Source organism: Phaethon lepturus, unplaced genomic scaffold (genome assembly GCF_000687285.1).
Source record: "Phaethon lepturus isolate BGI_N335 unplaced genomic scaffold, ASM68728v1 scaffold838, whole genome shotgun sequence".
Taxonomy (NCBI): Eukaryota; Metazoa; Chordata; class Aves; order Phaethontiformes; family Phaethontidae; genus Phaethon; species Phaethon lepturus.
Window position 1 is genome coordinate 90,456 of NW_010556777.1, and position 20,378 is coordinate 110,833.

Sequence of the window (20,378 nt, forward strand, 5' to 3'; positions counted from 1 at the left end):
AGTGGAAGAAGTCAAAATGCAATTATGTGTGTTATAGTTTCTGTGCAGGGAAGCAAGTAGATTGGAGAGCTACTGGTTTTCCTGTGGTAGAGCTTGAGGGTATATTTTACCCTTAGTATATCTATAAAGCTAGTGAACCTCTGGGGATGAATCATGTGAGATTGTACAATATCTCTTTCCGCTGTTGAAGACTGATGACAATCTTACTTTATACGTAGCCCATAGGAAAATTCTTTTCAGGTTATGCTAATATAGTACTGTTAAAAATGAGTTGTGAGTGGTTTTGGGATATAATAAAGTAAAATGTGTGTGGTAAAAAGAAGAATAGCAGATGTTGGGTCAAATACCACATAGGTAAGCAAAGGATAATTTATGAAGTGATATGGAGTAATTTATAGAACCGTATGCATTGGCCTGTCCTGGAGGGAGTGTATCTTCATACTTGCTGGCCCAGATCCTTAGTTCTTATGAATCAATATACCTTTATTGTCTAGGTCATTGACTTGGAATTTCTTTAGTTTAAAAAACAACAACAAACCCAAAACCAAGCCAGACAGCCAAAAACCTCATGTTTTTATTGTGCTAACAATTAGGTTCCTACCCTGCAAATTCTAATAATTAGGTTTTTAGCTTTGATTAGACTACCTGGAAGTCATCTGATGACAATGCTATATCATCACGTTGGAGATAAAACTGATATTTTAACAAGCTCTATTTTGATCGCAGAGAGACCTAGGAAGAGGACGAAGTATTGACGCTATGCTCTAAGTATGCCTCCTTTCATAAAAGCAGAAGCATTCTTTTTTTCAGGAAGCTGTATTCAGTTCTTCAAGGAGCTCTGCTCCTTGATAGATTCAGAGGAGTTGGTGAAAGAGTCATCAGTGGTAACATTGCTGATACGTCTGAATATATTTGGACGAAAATACTGACAGCATGGACAAATCTGTTTTCTGAGATAGTTTTGTCACAATGTGGACATTAATGTATGCCGCTAATTGGAGAGACCCTCAAACAGCTTTAGGCTCTTGAGGAACTCCGTTCTAGTATCTAGTGTGTAAGTCTATGCTAGAGTCTCTTTTAATCCTAGAGATTATTACAATATTGGGGAGGGGGGCAGTTCTTTGGTATAAGCATTCTTTGCAAGTCTTGTTGATTCAGCAGGAATACCCTCTCAAAATCAGTCACTTCATGTTTTAGTCATCAGTTACCAAATACAGAAGGTGTTTTAGTAACTTCAGGCTTAGTAGAAGTCACAAGGCAATTTTTGTAGAAGTGTTTTAATTTTGTTGCTGAAATGCTTTATCATGATCCGAAGAACTGGCAATGGCATCAGCTAGATTCTGTCAGTGTTGTACACTGTATCTGTGGTTAGCAGCAAAGGTGATTGCATTTCAGTGGGTGAGCATGTTATCAAACGTAGTTCATGTATCAGGATTTCCAAAAATAGCTGGAGTGTATGTGAGGGTCAATTGTGAAAAATAACACACGCAATCCCAAACTTCCACTGAAGGAATTAGGGAGCAGGATGAACAGTTTTGTTGTAGTGACCCGGAACTTGCATGCAAGTTGTTTATAGTCCTAACCTTACTTCTTCTGTTAAGTGCTGCATTTATTTCTATGCTTTTCTACTGTTTTGCTTCAGCCATCTCGTAAACAGCCTACCTAAAAACAGTTTGAGTCTGGCTTCCAACAGGGCTGACATTCTCATAATTGATATACCAATGTTGATGAAAAATTTACCCCACTTGGATTCCAGCAGAACTTTGCTGATTACAGGGAGTGCAGGGCACAGCAGAAAATCATACATTTTTTAAATTTTTACTAAATGGTACTGTTGCTAGCTCTCTGAGTAATGAAAACATTCTTCTGAGCTCCAGTGTCTGGAGCACAGCAAGCCAGTGATGCCACCACCACTGGGATGCTGGGTGTCTAATACACGAAGATGCCAGGAAGCAAACTGAAAAGCTGTGTTATAATAACCTAGAATTAATTGTTAAAAGGTCTCTAAACTCTTTGCAAGAAATCGGCCCTTCTTTTTGTACGAGTTAATTGTTAGTATGGCCTTTGGACTAATTTGGTAGCCAGGAACAAGGTTTGTATTCACACTTCTGAGAGTCCTCTTCCTACAAGGCAAGGGGAATCATGTAATGTAGTTATGAGTCTCACTTCAGACGGGAAGCTTGCCCTACTTCTAACATTAATTGTGGGGATTGATTAATTCTATTTTTCCTCCATTCTTGTAGCTGTATTTGAACCTGTCTTAAAGGGTTTTTTTAAGTATTTTTGAAACTGAAGGTTAAGCTGAACTGAACAGAATACTTGGAAAGGACCAAATGAAAAGGAAAGCTCTGTGTGGCCTATTTTTGTTTTAGAGAGTAGACGTCCTTCAGTTTGCTTTTAGAATAAAATTGTTCAGTTATTTTATAGAAACCTATTGGCATAGAAATTTTCATGGCTTGTAAAAAAGAAAAAAAAAGTCACAGTGAGTGAGATGTTCTTAATTTTGTCCCTTAGAACCACTAAGAAAATGTCTATTTTATTTTCTGTATGATGTAATATAGTGAGTGTACATGAAAGATTTCAGTCTTAAGTTTAATTTCTTCCTAAAATTGTCATTATTTCAAAGTATATTAAAAAAAATTCAGTGCTGTACCTTCAGAAAAAGATAACTAAAACCTATGTGACTATAAACATGTGAGAATCCCTGTACTGTTCAACAAGTTTCCTTTTATGACAGAATTTGAATTCAGACCTCACTGAGAGGATACCTGTCTATGAGGTCTAAGTTTGCTATGAAATTGTTAAATTTTATGGCTAAATTTACTAAGCAAAACAATTTTCGCAGAAGTAATAATGAAGCAGACTCCAAGCAAATTCCATACTGGTAAAAGCCTAAATTTGAATTAATATAATTTTCAGAAATTCAGTTTTCTCCCTAATTCTTGTAAACTGTACATCAGCACACTGTTTGTGCTTGCATATTCATTTCAGCACTTCCCATATGTTTGCTTTTACAATTAGACAGTCAAAACAATGCAACTTTCATCCTCCTTCCGGAGTCTGATTACTGTATTTGGCAGCTTTTATTATTCCAGTGTCCCAGTTGCAGTACTCCTGCTAAACACACTACTGGGTTCAGGTGCTGCTTAATGGTATATTTTTATTACAATTATCTTTTTATTTTGTTGGGGGGGGTGGGTGGGTGAGGGAAGAGGAAATCTTTCCAGCAAGCTTGAAAGGCTGTGTAACTCTTCTGGTAATTTGGTGTGTATCCTCCCATGAATGCCTGCCTTAGTGGAATGGTGACCTCAGTGCCCATTGGATCATAATATTATTCCTGCTTTCAGTCTTGCTTTCAGTTTTTGGCTCCTTCCCTGGGTTAGTATCAGCTCTTAGAAGGCATGAGGAATAGCAAAAACATCTGCTGTCCTCCGAGGAGGCTGGCGGAGTTTCATCCAGCAGGATGTGTGCTGCTGTTGATCATCTTTTCAGTAGTCGGTGCCGCCACAATCAATGGTAATAGCAGGAGATGCTCAGAAACAAAGTGGGTGGTCTGAGCCCAACTTGCAGACACCAAATGAGAAACAGGCATTATTGAACGGGATAAAAAAAAGGGGGGGAACCCAAAACCTCAACCCCCCCCAAATCAAGCAAATAAAAAGTACAAAATTAGGAAGGATGGTACCTCCCTATCTCCCGAATAAATGGCTTAGATCATAAATCTTGTCTCTTAGCATATTTTTCTTTGTCACTACTTTCTACTAATTGGAAGCTCAGAGGCTTCTTCCCCGTCACTACTGTGTTAGGATAAACATCTTAATAGGGTCAGAGGTCATGGGTGTATCAAGAGAGCAGGATTAGAAAGGTTTAAGAAAGGTTGGGTTTAGAAAATGGCACTTTTAGACTGAAGATTAGGAGACTAGTCATAGAATCATAGAACCGTAGAATATCTCAAGTTGGAAGGGGCCCATAAGGACCATTGAGTCCAGCTCCCTGCTCCTTGCCGGACTATCTACAACTAAATCATATGACTAACAGCATCACCCAGAAGCTCCTTGAACTCAGGCAGGCTTGGTGCCATGACCGCTTCCCTGGGAAGCCTGTTCCGATGACTGACCACCCTCTCAGTGAAGACCCTTTTCCTAACGGACAATCTGAACTTCCCCTGATGCAGCTTCATTCCATTCCCTTGTGCCTTATCACCGGTCACTAGAGAGAGGAGGGCAGCGCCTCCCCCTCCCCTAGCCCCTCTCGAGGAAGTTGTAGACTGCCATGAGGTCTCCCCTCAGCCTTCTCTTCTCCAGGCTGAACAAACCCAGTGACCTCAGCTGCTCCCCATAAATCTTGCCCTTGAGACCTTTCACCATCTTGGCTCCTCTCCTCTGGACACACTCTAATATTTGATGTCTTTCTGGTACGGAGGCACCCAAAACTGCACGGAGTACTTGAGGTGGGGCTGCACCAGTGCAGCGTAGAGTGGGACAATCACCTCCCTCGACCAGCTAGCTATGCTCTGCTTGATGCACCCCAGGACATGGTTGGCCCTTTAGGCTGCTGGAGCACCCTGTTGACTCATATTCAACCTGCCATCAACCCAAATCCACTCTGAGGAGCTACTAGCTTTACCTCTGTGCTTCCATGCTTCTGGACAAAGTGATATCATTGTGAATTTTAGTTTCACATGGTGCTTCACAATATTTACAGTCTGTTTTTGTAGGTTAGAATCCCTACAGAGATGGTAGTATCCAGAGAGATGGATAGTAGCAATATTCAGGCTTTTTTTTGTCTCTTCTGGCTGGTATTATGTTTAGAAAAGACGCTACAGACTTTCACAGGGTTTGCTTTCACGTGCCAACGGCTGCTATGTAGCTGATCAAAATGGGAAACATGTCTGGGATCTTTCCGGTGAGAACAGAGCTCTGAGAGGCAGGAGTGTGAGGGCCCGGTCATTCGTTCCTCCTTTCTGTTTGAATTGTATCTGTTTTCATAAATTTGTCGAGAGACAAGCGGGAAACTGCATTTAGCACCATGCCTGCGAAGAAGTTGCTGGAGATCAGAACGCAGGAGAAGTAATGAGATGGTGTGCACTTAAATAGCAGCTGACAAAGATGGCTTTCTGAGCTGCAGAAGCAGTAAAGACGTGTATGTTTCTTGGTGTGATTTTTCTAAAGCTAATAATTTAGGAAGAAAGCTGATAGAAAACAGTTGAATTATTAATTTGCTGTGGGGGGGGTGTGTGGTTTTTTTTTTTTACACTAGTCTGTTTAGTCCGTTTTGGGTAATTGCTTGGAACTTTGTGTAAAACACTCTTTGTTTTATAAATGTGAAAGTAGAGTGTGGAAAGTTTGCTTAGTTTATAACTTTCTGTTACTTCTGTGGTTATCTGCACGAGTAGAAATCAGTACAGGAAAAGATTTCTGTGGAACTGAGTGATTGTAACTTAAATTTGTATGGTATTGTGGTGAGCTTTTAGAAGAAATAAAATTGTTTTATCATTTTTGAATCTTGAAAAAAAAAAGAAAACTGTATTAAGGTAACATATTTTTTCATTTTAATTTTTCTCTTTCTATTGATTCAATCAATAATAAAGAGACTTTGTTTCCACAGAGTGCCCTTTAAAATAGATTTGAAGTCAAGTTTTCTTAAAACAGCACAGAACAAAAATCTGATATATACTTAGTCTTAGGGAAGAAGCTTCCTGCTTCAGGGGAAGTTAATTTTATTCAGTTGAAATCATTTACAACCTAGGGTGAGGACCACCGGATGCCTTTGTCTTGTAAAACAAGGCAGTAATGGTTGCCCATATAGACATAACCAGTAATCAAAAGGAAAACTACTAAAGTATTACATGTCAATTTTAGTATATTGAGCACTTTACAAGTGTTAATAAAATCAAGCACTCGAATTATGTGCAGTGCATCCCATGGTGACAGTGAGGATGTAGAGAATGACCAGGAAGAAAAATATCCTGGAATACTCTCCTTAGAGCTGTGTATCTGCAGACAAAAATGGGAATCATGTTACATATGATTTTTTGCCTTTGTAAACTCTGTAGATCCCATTTCCCTTGCTAAACTAGTTGGCAAGAATAAAAGTCATGCTTCTAAACCGGAAAGTAAAGCTGCTATTATTGTTCATCCCTTTTCTGGTTTTCATGAGCTGAATCTGAAATACAGAGATATATTTATTTCTCAAAATGCATCTCTTAAATGCATCCTCTAGTTATATATTACTTCAATGTCTTGTTCCTGAATAAACTAGTCAGATATTTGGAAGATGTGAATTACTGATGTAGGAATTATTACTTGTTTTAATTTACTAGGGCTTAATTAAGCCCTTTTAATAAGTAGGAAATGTAAAATTTTTAACTTCATATGATACTTGGATGGGATTGTCAATGAGTCTCATTCACAGATAAATTATGGGGGGCACCTGCATCTTGGGTAGCTGTGTGAGGTAATTATGCAGCACTGTAAACGGAGAGACTCTAAAGCTTCAAACTGATGAGTAGGTTCTTTAAAACACAGCTTGTGAACAGTGTGAAGTGTGACAGCCTGCTTTGAGCAGTTTCATCTTTATGCTGCTGCAAACTCTTTTAACAGAATAATTTAATCTAAAAGAAAAAAATTTGAAAAAACTTGATTTCTAGACCCTGCAATAAAGCTGCAAGATATAAACAAAGGGTGTGGTTGATTTCCACCTCTTTTCAAGATTGAAATTCCCTTAGTAGCTTTAACTTCATTACTGATCGTTGCCAACTTCTGCCTCTCTTTTTTATTTGCTGAAGGTTGAGCAAATTAAAACTCAGTGCTCTGTGATGATTTAACAATTGTTGTCCTTTAATTTCTTTGTAATTATTATTTAAACTTAGAAAAAGAGCTAAGAGTTTAAATTGACCTATCCTCTTACCTCTGTTATCTTTCCTGATCAGTGGACAATAACTGCTTGCTGTATCACACATAAATTACAGACAGAGTATTTAGAGGTAACCTGTTTTTATGACATGCGATATTTGCTGGTTTGTTAAATCTTGAAGCCAAAAGCCATGGACTTGTGAGGCAGAAGAATGTCTGCCTTTAAGCACCTCACCTGCAACTCTGCTAGGGCTGCTTCTAACAACTCGGGCCTCTGAGGAACTTCAAAGAGTTGCTCTTGTCATTTAGAAAATGACCTGTCGGAGTAGGAGCTTCATCTCTACAAGTTTTGGTGCAGGCAGATTCACTTCTGCCATGAGCAAGAAGACTTAGGTATAATTCTTCATGTTGTGAGAGCCAAGAATGGACACCATGGATCTTTATTTTCCAGTAGTCCAACTTCTGATTGCTTACAAAGGCTATGTCCAATGTCACTGTCATGCATCAATTCCTAGCAGTGCATCACTGCTGCACCCATAAGAGGAGGATTGAAGTTAAAGTTATTCCTGTTATTTAAAACGATGAGGTAAAGAAAGTCAAAGAGAATTCATTGGGCTTGTCATTCTATATGACATAAATAAATTAATGGAGCAATAGTATGGCAGTCAAACAAAAATTTAGCTTTCCTCTCTTCTCTGCCTTAGACTTCAGTCAGTATCTATGACTTTGCAGGAACTGGGTATGTTTCTTAGGAGCTGGTATATTTATGATGCAGTATTTGTAGTCTGTGAGTACTGACTTTGGATAATTTGGATGCTGGTATTTACTGTCTGGAAAGTGAACCAAAATAATGCATGTTACCTGAAAGAAATTTATCTACAAGAAATTGTTCTTATTTTAGGTTTAATAACTGTTGTCTATTTAATCATTTCAGAAAGGGAGTCACGAGATGCAGATTAAACAGAATTGTTTCCACAGCGGTGGGTAATGAATGAGGTCGTAGCTACCTGATTAAATAATAGCACTTGTACATTTCTTAAATGTGAGGTAACTGGTCCTTTAGGGGAATTGTTTAGTTTAATATAATTATTTAAAAGTAACCATTAAAATTGTTACTTTACAACTAAACTTGCATTTTCAATATTTTTTAAAATTAGAGCTCTATCTTTCTTCCAGATTTCTGCACATTTGTGTGCTCTGACTCTCTCTCTCTCTCTCTCTCACTCCCATAAAGTTCGTCCAGTCTGAAAGCTGCATTACACTCTGTAATCTCTGAGGTGACAAGTGTTGTGTGCTATTAAATATTTTTAATTACTTATTGGCTGATCTGCTGCTCTTCAAATACTTATGTGCTGCACACTGGAACTTGATTTCCTACATCAGTATAGGCTTAGATATGGCTTTATACCTTACAGAGAGTTGCTTTTAATTCATTGTGATTTCCTTCATAATTTTAATACAATAAGCATAGATATTATATATTACACTTGAATCAAAAAAAGCCTTAGAGATGACTGTTTTTTCTAATTTGGCAGACGGTAGAATGATTCTTTGGCATTCTTCAAATCATCATTGATCCATGTGTTTTATGATATTGCAAAGTAGTTATATTTGTGAGTTTCTCAGTTATTTTTGTTCCACTGCCTCCCTCCATTTTTTTATCCTGTTAACTCTAAAACTTTAACCTAAAATAATAAATCTCTGAAAATGTGCATGCAAATAAATTCTGTGTGACAGGCTCAGCGTTGGGGAAGGTTGCCTACACTCCCACACAATATTAATAATTTGCTATTTCATGTAAAATAGAAACCACAAGTGTTTAAGTCTATTCCCCCCATGTGAAAATGTTTGATTTGAAGCAAATGAAGACCTAAAATGCCTATGACCAAGAGTTCTGCTGTTCAAGGAAGTGAGTAGTTAATTCCTTTACACAAGGACTAAGATTGCAGTTTAAGTAGTTGTGGTACCTTGTGCTTAGAGACTCTGTCCTTCAAGCTGTGTGATGCCTTTGCTGGTCAATGGAGTCTTTGTGGGGTTTTTTGGCACCGTAGAGGTGGTTTTGAGCACCACTTTTAGTCGCTGGTGCTAGGTACATTACCATCCTGTAACACAGAGAAAAGGGGAATAATTTCCTTCTATAATCCAGTCTGCATCTCTTTCTCTCCAATACCTCGGACACCAGAAACAAGAAAGTATTATGAAGTTAATATAATGAAAGAAAGCTTACTGTTTGCTAATAGATAAAAGCCTCCTCTTTAATTAAGCGGGATGCAGAAAAGTATGCAGCTGAAAAGATATTGTGAAGTTTAATTTCACTGACAAAGCAGTTCGATATTTATTTTGTGCATTGCATTTGTATAATATATTTTAGTGAAATAAACCTTCTACTTTTGGAACCTTTTAATGACTTGTTTTAATGTTGAATATTCCTGGTAGAGAATACTTTTTTCATCAGTTTTCTTTTTTCAGCTCCTACCATGTAATTATTTTGTAAAAGCTACTCATAATTTAGATTATATAGATCATAAAAGATTTACTGGTAATTATTCTCTTAAATTGGTCAAAATGAAATGCGTTATTTTTCAATGTGTTTTTCATCCTTTCACAGTGGTAAAAAAAATGCCAAGAGGTGATGATTGAAAAACTTGGATTGGAGTTGGGTAACTTTAATGTTAATGACAACAAAATTACAAGCAATCAGCTAAAATACTTGCTGTAATCAAGATAAACAAGTTAGGTAATTTCTCCACCATTTATTACTTTTTTTTTATTTTTTAAAGTCCTCTTTCTCACGTTCATGAAACACTTTGAGACTTTTGGATTGCAGTGAATCATATAGCTTAAAAAAAATTAGTTCAGTATGAAAATAGTAAGTGAAATGTGGGTTTTTTTTTTAATTGCTTGTAACAAATTTTTGTTGAATTATGATATTTAAAATGTTTTACCATCTGTGACAAAGTTCTCCTGAATTAATCAATCAATAGGATGTAGGTAATTTGGCAGTGTTTATTTCATTATAATGGCTGTATTAATTTTATTTTCAATTGTATGCTTTCTTTGAGCTGCCTTCTATTAGGTGGGAGGAAACAAAATTGGAGGATAACGGAAAAGTGCATGCACCTTCCTACCCTTCTCTATGCTTTTCCATTAAGCATCCCTTCCATTTTTATAGTTTTTATAGTTTTGATAACTCAATCCCATCTGGTATTGCTTCATATATTTTTGTAAGTTTAGTTTCCATTATATTTCCATCATATATTCATCCAGTGATCTGGCATGACTACTCAAAAGTTCTTTTAAAAGAAAACAGTTTGAAAGAATGGTCTCCGTATAGTGCTTGAACTATAGAAAAGGCAGTTAAACCTAACATTCTGTTTTACATAGTAATTGCCTAATCTGCCATTTCTACAGCATGTAGGATTTGAAAGAATAATGACATGTCTCCTTAAATTTAAACTTAGTGCCCCCATTACTAAAATTAAATGCTTGTTTTGCCCTTTTGTCTGCTACTTTATAATTGAACAGGGTCTTTAGGCAATATTTTAATACGATAATAATTTGGTTTTCATAATGGAAATTAATAAGAAATGCTGTGTTGATTATAGAAAACGGAAAAAAAATACGGATATGGGATAGATGTTAGTTTGACAATCTGTGAAATATTTTCAGTGGATACTCCGAACCTGTACATCACTGACTTGCCCTGTTTTTATTTCTTTATCGGAGGCAGTAAGTTAACTTGTTATGTAGCTTTTTGACAAGTTCACTAGTTATTTCTATAAATGTGGTCTGATATACAATCAGAAGTAACAAAGGAAAACTTAAGGATTTATTTTTATGAATAGCTATAAATGAAGTTATTCACATAAACTTCTGATCTTACAGTCAAAGCTTACGTAACTAGTGCTATTTATAAATGGTTGCTAATTTGAACCAAGAATCATAAGTTTTTAAAAAACACCCTGTTTGTCCATTTGAATGCACGTAAGCTTGTAATGACTTTGTTTTTATCTCAGATTTTTAGCTGAAAGAATCATGCTCTCCTCCTGTCAATCTCTTTCATTGTGTGATTTTTTTTTTTTTTTTTTTAATAGTTGTTGGATGAGTCCTAGTGTGCAATCCTATAATCCTCCCCTGGTTATAGTGTCAGTGGGCTCCGGTTTTATCTATTTTTACTTGCCTAGTATAATTATTAAGACTATGCTTTTTCATTTCACTATAATGCCTGGAGTTCTTTATTGCTTCCTTTTTACACTTCTGTCTTATATGTTTAATCGTCTTGTATAACTAGTCTAGCAACGTTTACCAGTGTGTTTTTAGCATGTCTTACTTTGATTCCCTACAGTATGCCTGCATCATCTATCATTTGTCTAATACTGAAACACTTAATCCTAAATATATTTACCTTGATAATATCCTTATGCAACAGAAACTACTGTTACTCTTGTTCTGTAGCTGTGGGGTGAAGACATGAAGAGGCTAGATGATGTGACTGAGGACTTAAAAAATTTGGAGGCAGAACAGGGACTTTAGCATGTCTCCCAATTGTTAGGCTGGTGTGGAAATGACTCAGCCAGCTTTCGAGTTACTCAGGAATACTGTTTTACATCTATGGAGGTCTTACATCACAACACCTCCATTAATGTCTAGAAACTTTTCAACTTTGAACTGAGTCTTTTCGTATTTTCTTCAGATTTCCGATAACGTAGGTGTCTGCTGTTTGGTATTATGTGAAAACCATACCCAGGAACCTGTCATTTGACAGACTGCTACGGTGTTTGTGGGATCATCGATGTAACGCTGTATGTTACTAATCTAGTTTCGCTGGCATCTCAGATCAAGGTTTTAGAATTAATTCCTCTACTGCAGCAGTTTTTGTCAGTCAAAACAATGACATTAAAAGGGGATTTTATACAAGTAACCCATACTGGAAATATGAAGGGCACAGGAAAAAAAACTGTCAGTATTACTGAAGGTATGCACAAATGCAACAGAGAAGCAGGTCACTGGAAAAAGAGGAAATATATTTTGTCTTGGAACCTAGACTCTTCACAGTGAAGGGCTTATTTATTTGTTAGTACAGAAAGTCAGGTTCCGGTTTTAAGTAAGGACTAGCAAGGAGCTTCTCAGAATTTCTGCAGGAAAGCAGAACACAAAGAATATTTGTTTCACAGGAGTTTACCATCTCAGTCTTAAACTAATAAGAAAAGTTTTGGAATCTATTTTGGACTTAATTTTTCTTAACCTGCCAAATCTGCAAACACCAAATTACATAGCTTGTGAATATTTTATGAGAGAAATGCTCTGTGCTCTCATCAGCCATGTTTTCCACAGATCATTCTGTTTCTTTTTATTCAGTGAAAGGAATAATGTTTTTCTGGGTATCAATAATTAAACCTTTGAAACTAGCCAAACCATAGCTACACTATGATGACTGACGTCATTGTAACCTAATATTGACTAAGAACCTAATATTCAAAGGAATGCTGTGGGTAGGTCAGTTTTTAGGGAGTACCCGTTAGCTCATGTTTAGTTAGTTTAGCCTTTGCTTTCTCATTCCTACAAGACTGACTCTTTTAAAAAGGAGGTTTATAAGTCTCTGTGCAGCTATTTATTTCTCACATTCCCATCTGCTGTGTTTATTCATATTCCAGTGAAATTTTGTGTTTGGTAAACTGCAGTAGAACAGGTGAACTGCTTCAGCTTTTTTGTTTTGCTTGTTTTTAGCACTGGATGAACTGGTACTTAGTAAGTATTAAGATGAAGACTACAGATGGTGACTGTATCTGATGGAGAACATCTGCTGTGGCAGTGTATTCAGTAGGTACCTGATGGCTTGACATACACTGTACATTGTCCAGCTGATGAGAATGCAGCATAATACTACGGCTTTATATAAATTTAAGACCCCTGTTTGGAGTTACCAAAATGGTGAGAGAATGTATCTAAAGCCATGTAGTAGAGGTCTGCTTAACAGAAAGGAGAAGTAGTCTTATACGCAAAATTATTCATCTTCACATAGCATCTATGGGTGTCTTTGAGGAAACAGATGAATGAAAAGGAAACGAGCATAAACATAGACTTCCAATGTATAAGAGTGGCCAGTACGAAAGTGGTGTTGATGTGATATAAAAGGTTTCTTGAAATGTAGGCTCTAGGAATGCAATGCTGTTAATAGAGGGTCAGCTAATAGAGATAAAATTGCAAGTTGCTGGCATCGTTATCTAAAGCAGCCCTTCCGTAACTTCCCCAAACTACATTTTGTTACTGTATTGTTACTGTTTACTTCAAACCAGGTGCAACTGCCATTCTGGCAGGCCCTTTCTCATCTCACGTTCTCTAGGATGGATTTCCAAGGCTGGTACTGGGCTTGCTCCGTTGGTATTACTGTTTTCAAACATCCGCTTAAATTGAGCGTCCTGCTTCCTCTTGTGTGATGTGGGCATGACTTGATGTCCGGTATTCTCATTACAGTTGGTACTTCATGATTTTTGTGTGCTGTTCACACTAGTTAAACAGATAAGCAGAAATATCAGAAGTTATTTTCTTTGTTTCATCAGACTTTAACCCAGTTGTTTTTCCTCACATTACCTGCCTGTTTTCTATGTTTTCTAGCACATCTTAACAAGAGACTAGGTTTTTTTGGTACCATACTTCAGAGAGTGCTTACCTGGTTGTCTTTATAGTGTCCTGGGTTTTTTGGGGGTGTTTTTTTAGGGCTTCTAAAAAGACAAATTATTCTCAGATGATGTTTCAAGTTTTCATAATAATCTTCTGATTTCGTGCTGCCCTGGGTTGAATGGTGTATCTGTGTGTTAGTTCTGTGTTTGTTCAGATATTCTAGAGAGAGGTAAAGTGAAGCATAGGACTAAATTTTTGAACAAATGTTTTTGATCATATTTTCCCTTTTTGAAATCTGCTTGCTTAAGGTAACTGTGTTTAAGCATCCCAGGACTTCTGTAATCTAAATCAATATTTATTGTTGAAAAAATAAGACAAAGCATTGAGGTCGCTGGTTCAGGTGTGTGTCAATCTGTTGGTAGAATAATGGGTCTTGATTGCTGTACAGCCCTTCTCATCGTGCATTTTCTTCCATTTTGTGAATAAGTTTACGAAATATGTATTTCACAAAATATGCTGCTTCTCACTTAATCAACCTGAATGTTTGTGTCATCAAGTAATTAAAATAATGAACGCTTTGTGAAACAACAGGTAAGCAGAGTGGAGAAAGATAGTATTATCTTACTGGTAGCTAGTGAGCCTGTAAATGATTAAACAATTACATCACTGTCAGGTTATTTTTTTAAGCACCTTTTTCAGGTTGTGGTGTGGGTTACTCAATGCTTTGAGGTGAAGAAATAGCAATGGAACAGGACTCTACAGTTAACAGGACTGATTTGTACACAGTGTAAATGAAAGCAGCCTTTACATTCCTTTTAGTGATTTCTGCACAACTGCAAAATGACTTGGCAATAAATTTTTCTTGATACTTAACTGCCAATGAAGTAATCTGAGAAGCTAGCCGTGTAGATGAAATATATAAAAAATCCCAACTGCATACAAATATTACATGACAGCAACTAATCTGCATATTAATGATAAGTACAATAATGGCAAGTGTTAATCTTGATATGTAGCTGATCATGAGGCCCTGCTCCAAATGATACTTGGCAGGGAATAATTGTTTTACTTATATTTTAATTAAGAAGTAAAATGGGTGGGGGATTTTAATAGAGGTGCGAGAAGTGGTATAAATGCAGAAATACGTTGTATTATAGATGTTAATACCTTGAGAGAATCAAATACTGAAATAGGTCTGTCACATCTTACTGCTCTATGCTATTGACAAGCAAAAGTCAATACAGAAAAAAAGGTGGTAGAACCTTTTGAAAACATAAAAGCTACCTTTCTCTTTCAGTGAAGTAAATTGTCTACTATTTTATTGAGTGTTAGGAACTTTTATTTTTATACCGTATGAATAATCACATCTTTAAAATTCAGTTTGATGTATTGACAGAAAGGTTGGGGGTAAGGAAGGAGTATGTAAGCAATAACAGAATTTTCCAACATAAATATTTTCATGTTCCCTACCGTAAACTTTGATTTATGACTTTTCCCTTCAGCTCGTTGTTCAGTGATCTGTAGTTCTGTGAGTTTCTATACCAAAATCTATAATTATGAATGTTTTTAGAAAGGTGTGCATCTCTGAGATTTTAAATAGGTGTGCTGGGTGGAAAAACCAAGGAAGTCTGTGGTTTCATCCTCACTCTGCCAATGGCTTCTCTGGTGACTGAGTTTGGCACTTACTCATCATCTCAGTTTTTTATCTGAGAGGAAGAGATAATTACATCTCTCCTTTACTATGAAAACCACATTAATACTTTTATTCAGTATAAACTTGTGCAGAGTATAAAAGCCTGTTGTGCTACGCCGAGGAGGACCACGCCGTACAGTCTGGTGTGTAGAGTTCACAGTCTGAAAGGCAAGCTCCAACACTTGCAAAAGGCAGACAAACTGGTGGGAAGAGAGAAATAAATGGCACATGTAATTTTTAACAAGTCAGTAGCTGTCAGGACGCTGCGGGACTGGGGCTCCTGTGCACGGCCTGGCAGCCAGGGTCGTGTCCCACCGCCCCAGCCGGGGAGCGGGGCAGGCCAGGGGCAGCTCCAGCGCGGGGCAGCAGGAACCTCCTCGGGGCGGCCTGTGGGCGAGGGTGGAGATCAGGCCTGCTGGGGGGAACCAGCCGTGGGTTGGCTGGGCTGGTGGGGCCCGTGGCTGGGTAGCACAGGGATGTGGGGAGCAGGTGGTCCTGGGCTGGGCTGAAATGGCCTCCTGGGCCACAGGCAGGTTGGGGCGAGAGCAGCCAGGGCCAGTCAGGCCTGTGAGTGCCCCTAGGCCTTGGGGATGTGTCTAGGTTGCCCAAACCTCAGTATTTTGCTTTATTACAATGTCTGGTATATACAGCCACATGACCCACTCAAAAAACCAAAACAAAAACCCACAAAACAAAACGCTAGGTTTCTGTTTCCTGGTTTATAATCAAAACGCTGGTGCTGATGGTGGTCCAGGCGTTTCTTTGGGACCGATCGGTATGGCTTGGTGATGGGGGGACGGTTGTCCCTAGCCAAGCGTTACTTTCCTGGAACTGCCTTGTGCCGAACCACGTGTCGCTGTCCTAAGCAATGAGCTCATTTCTGTAGGTTGCGCTCTGTGCGCGTGCAATGCCGTATGCGTCTGTTGATGCGGAGCGCAAAACGTCTGACTCACTGTATCCAAATTTGTCGGGGAATGGGGTCCAGTTATGCAAATACAAAGTAGCTTTTATCTTCTGCCTGGTCATTTGCTCAGGACATACTGTATTACTGTTGTAACTCTGAATACTTTGTTGGCGTTACAGCCGCATCGTGTGCTGTGCTGTGCTGTAATTGCTAGTAAGAAGATAGAGCCTGCATTTTAGGAGGGAGACTAGCAGAGAAAAACCCGATTAGCTAATTAAGTTGCAATACTGAGATTGTCTAAAAACAAGTGTTGGTCTCCACATGTTTTTAGTTTTGCTCTACCGTCCTTTGCTGACAAATTCGGTGCAACTGCTTTATTAGTTCCCTACTGCTCTCAGGAGGTGCCCTTACCGTTACATCCAGCTGTGTCCTCAAGGCCGTCGCACAGCTGTGCGTTTTCACCGTGATGGTGTAGCATTGCTACTGTAGTAGTAATCACTGAACCGGCATCAAACATCTTTGCTTGTATAACGTCTAATCCCGAAGGGGATTAATGGCAATTGATTTCCTGCTTAGTGGCCTACAGGCAAGTCGTCTATAAACGAGACCTTTCGAGGTGTTGGTCTGTGCAGAGTGCTTGAAGCACTGATGCAGATCTGTGGGTGCGGTTCAAGGGCTCGGTACGTGCCTCGGCACTGAATTTTGCTGCCTCCCCTGTGCTCTGCTTGCTTAGCGTGGCTTGTCAGGTATTCAGGAAGTCATTAGTATTATGCTGTCACCAAAGGCATGCTCGTGGTAGTCTGATCCTTTGCATATGATATGTTTTAAGTGCTGTACAATCCAGGCTGGCTTTTCCTATCATTTCCCTTGATTTTTGTGCAGCGTCCGTGACTGTAGCACATAGCAGGCAGTTACAGAGCATTGCATCCTCGCTGCAGCATCCGTGAGAGACTGACACGAATTCCAATGCATGTGACTCATCAGTCAGCTTAGTGCAGCTGAGGCTCCGCTTTAATTTCTAGCTCTCCGTTCTACGAGACCCATTTACTGACAGAAGAATTCCTGTGATGTATTAAGCGCTTTCATTGAAACACTGGTTCACTGGTAGTATGGCAGCTCCCTGCAGGTGCTCCATGGTGTATTTTGTTCCCCTCACACTAGATAATTATTTTCTTGTTCCATCATGCTTCCCGTGAAGGTTTACTCAGATAATTAATTCTAATGGTAGTAAATTAAAACTGTGCATAAATTATGTTCATACCTGGTACACCTTGTTTTGAACTGATACATCAAAAGGTCCTTCAGTGTATGTCTGACAAACTCATTTATACGTAGGTCTATAATTGCATACGTAGTTCTTGGCAATTATGCTGCTTATATGGAAGGAACCTATAGCATATTTGATGCCAAGTATATGTGTTAAGATTTAATGTCAGGAGAGTCTTATTATCCAGTTGTTAGTCTGGTACCTCATAGAACATTTCTATTATTTCTAAAGAGATATGGCCAAGTAGGTGCTTAATTTCATCTAGCAGGAATCCAGGAAGACCGACTGGCTTTTTCATAGCATTTTTTAGCCACAGCTGTATGCTGACTTTCACTGTCAAATGGGTAAACATGAACTAACCCAAATACTTATTTTGCAGGAGGCCCAGAAGATCAATGGTGGTGGAGATACACAGGCAGATGGAGCCTGCAAACCAACAGATGAAAAAGAGGAGAATGTGGCAGCAGAAGTGGGGTGGATGACCTCTGTGAAGGATTGGGCGGGAGTCATGATATCTGCCCAGACGTTAACTGGCAGAGTACTCGTAAGTTTTCTCTGATTTTCTATATTCTTATTTTAAAGAACATTTTTTAACAAACACTGTGTCCTAGCATTAGTGGAGGATTTTTGATTGGTTTGTTGCATCAGCGCTGAGTCAATCCCAATTTCCTCTTTTGGAAGTAAAATAGGAGATTAATTCCCACTGCAAAAGAGAAGCAGAGATAGCAGGTAAGAAAAACTGACTTCCAGCCCACCCCCAGCCTATTTTGTTATTCTGGCACCAGGATTTTGAACTGTGCTACAAACACTGAGTTTGGAAATTTCATTTTATGTGCTAAAATTATAGGCCTATTTTGTCTGGAAGTAAAATTGTGCTAGCAAAAACGCAAGCCAACTTGGAAAATAAGTGCAGTGTTACAAATGTAGATATTGGTCAAAACTGCAAAGCAAAGTCAAGTTTGAATTGACTGTGCAGTGGGATTTGTGATACTTCCAATAGGCTAGTAATGATTTTATGTTCCCTTGATCTTTTTCTTTATCAATTTAGGAAATTCTTCAAACATGTGAATAGTTATGTATCGAATAAAGCCACAAATCAGATATTGATAATATGTGGTTTAAAGTTCCAGTAGAAAAACTTAATACTTTCCACTTCATTTGAATATAATTATTTTATAGCCTTGTCAATTCATTCTTAATTGTCAAGGGTTTTCTGTGGAGTTCACTCCACTAGAGGGTGTCTCCTGTGTGATTTTTATTAGTTTCCTTGTCAGAATGCATGTACTTATAAACTAACAGCTAAAGTGATTTAAATCCTATTTAACATTTTTTTTGAGAGTCCCAGTAAGACTGCAATTAGTTTGGGTTAAAATGAAGACTGAATTTGTGTCCCTGATTGTTTACTTTGGTTGAGAGATTTTACTGTGAGTCAGTTCTGGTCTGTAGAGTAATTATTTGGGTGTGGAGAGGGATGGAAAAGAAAAGAAAAGCACTTCCCAATCAAGCATTTTACATTAAAAAGTTGAGGTGACTCCATTAGTACTGTCTTGTTTAGTTCTATAGTAATACTATTTTTTTTCCCCTAAAAATACCTTCTGCCCATTTGCTTATGTTAAATGCTGACTTTTATCAAGGCTTGAAAGCATGTTCCATTGCTGGTTTTAGCATTATGTGTCTTCTATTCAAACTAACATTGCCTGTCTTATGAAAAGCAGTGTATTGATCTGCATGTTTTCCTGACGTCTTCAGCATTAAAAATGACAAATCTTAGAGCCATGCTTCTTGTTCCAAGTTAACTATCAAGGCTAGAAATCACCCAAAACCAGAGTCCTGTGCTCCTAACTATGCAATCTGAAATGGGCCTGTGAGGTGTGGGGTTTCTTGGGGTTTTTGGGGTTTTTTTTGAGGTATATGTGAGCACAAATACAAACCAACAATAGAGACCAAAACCTAAAATATAAAACGCATTTTACTGTGTGTTTTTATTCAAGATACTGGGAGAGCTTAGTTACATTTGATGACTTTGTTTATTTCTTTTGGGGTACTTTTTTTGTATTTGCAGTTTACCGTTGCATCTTATAAGGAACTAGTTTACTTCCAGAGTTCTTTGTAGACAGCTGGCCAACATAATTGAGTAAGATTATTTCTGAGAGTATATTTATATTCTTGTCAAGGTATAACAGCAGGTATGGTACACATCTGGGCTCATCAATATGACTAACCATCCAAGAAATAAGTAGCGATGTATGGAGTCTGTTAGTTAATTTTGTTCAGCTTAGAAAAGAAGATGCATTTATTTTAATACAGCACTCATCAGTTTCAGGATTTGAATTGATAGGATGTACATTCTGGAGGACAATTTCTAGTATGCACATTGACTGTTCATTTAAATTTTATTTTGTGTTATATTTGCTAAAGGTTAACTGCTTCAGTGAACATTTGTGCTAGAGAGAATATTCACATTATTTATAGATATAAGATGGCTAAGTCAAGTCAATATTTTTATCAGAGTATATTGTTTGAAAATACTATGACTTACTCATGAATTCCTACTAACACAGCAGTTCCTGTCCATGATTATGCTTCTGAATCAGTGTGGAATTATTTTTTTTTTTTTCCCCTGAAGAAAGAACTGGTGGTTTTACAGTGCTATGAATTGAAAATTGTATGAAGTAAAGAAATTATAGTACATCTTTACACTGTGAGAATTTAAATTAAAATCAATCTTATACATACAGTGGTTACTAAAAAAGTTGTAAAAGTGGTCCACTGAAAACGGGCTTGGGAAAAGAGTTATAACTGATCTTCAGTTCAGCATGATCACCTGAACGCTCTTGGGTAACTGTTGCCTAGGTTTATTTGATAAGTGAAGGAGGCAAATTAGCAGTGTTAAACACACATCAGTGTAAAGTAGAATTTTACTTGTTTTCTGCTTATGGAAAAAACTGTCATTATTATTCTTACCAGAACAGTCATTTTCTACAAAGTGAATCTTAGTTTTATGTCAAGTACTGTTTGTGGAACAAAAACTGAGTATTT

General features: G+C 37.8%; 1 protein-coding gene across 1 annotated transcript in view; it reads left to right on the forward strand.

Annotated features, from left to right (window-relative positions):
- Positions 1-20,378, forward strand: part of LOC104625029 (calcium-activated potassium channel subunit alpha-1-like) — a gene marked incomplete at its 3' end in the record, with an annotated part of 300,418 nt that overhangs the window by 49,193 nt on the left and 230,847 nt on the right. Inside the window, exons 2-3 of the mRNA XM_010292549.1 lie at positions 15,076-15,101; positions 17,722-17,883. Of these exons, the coding sequence (XP_010290851.1) occupies positions 15,076-15,101; positions 17,722-17,883 (188 nt within the window). The remainder of the gene's footprint in view (positions 1-15,075; positions 15,102-17,721; positions 17,884-20,378) is intronic.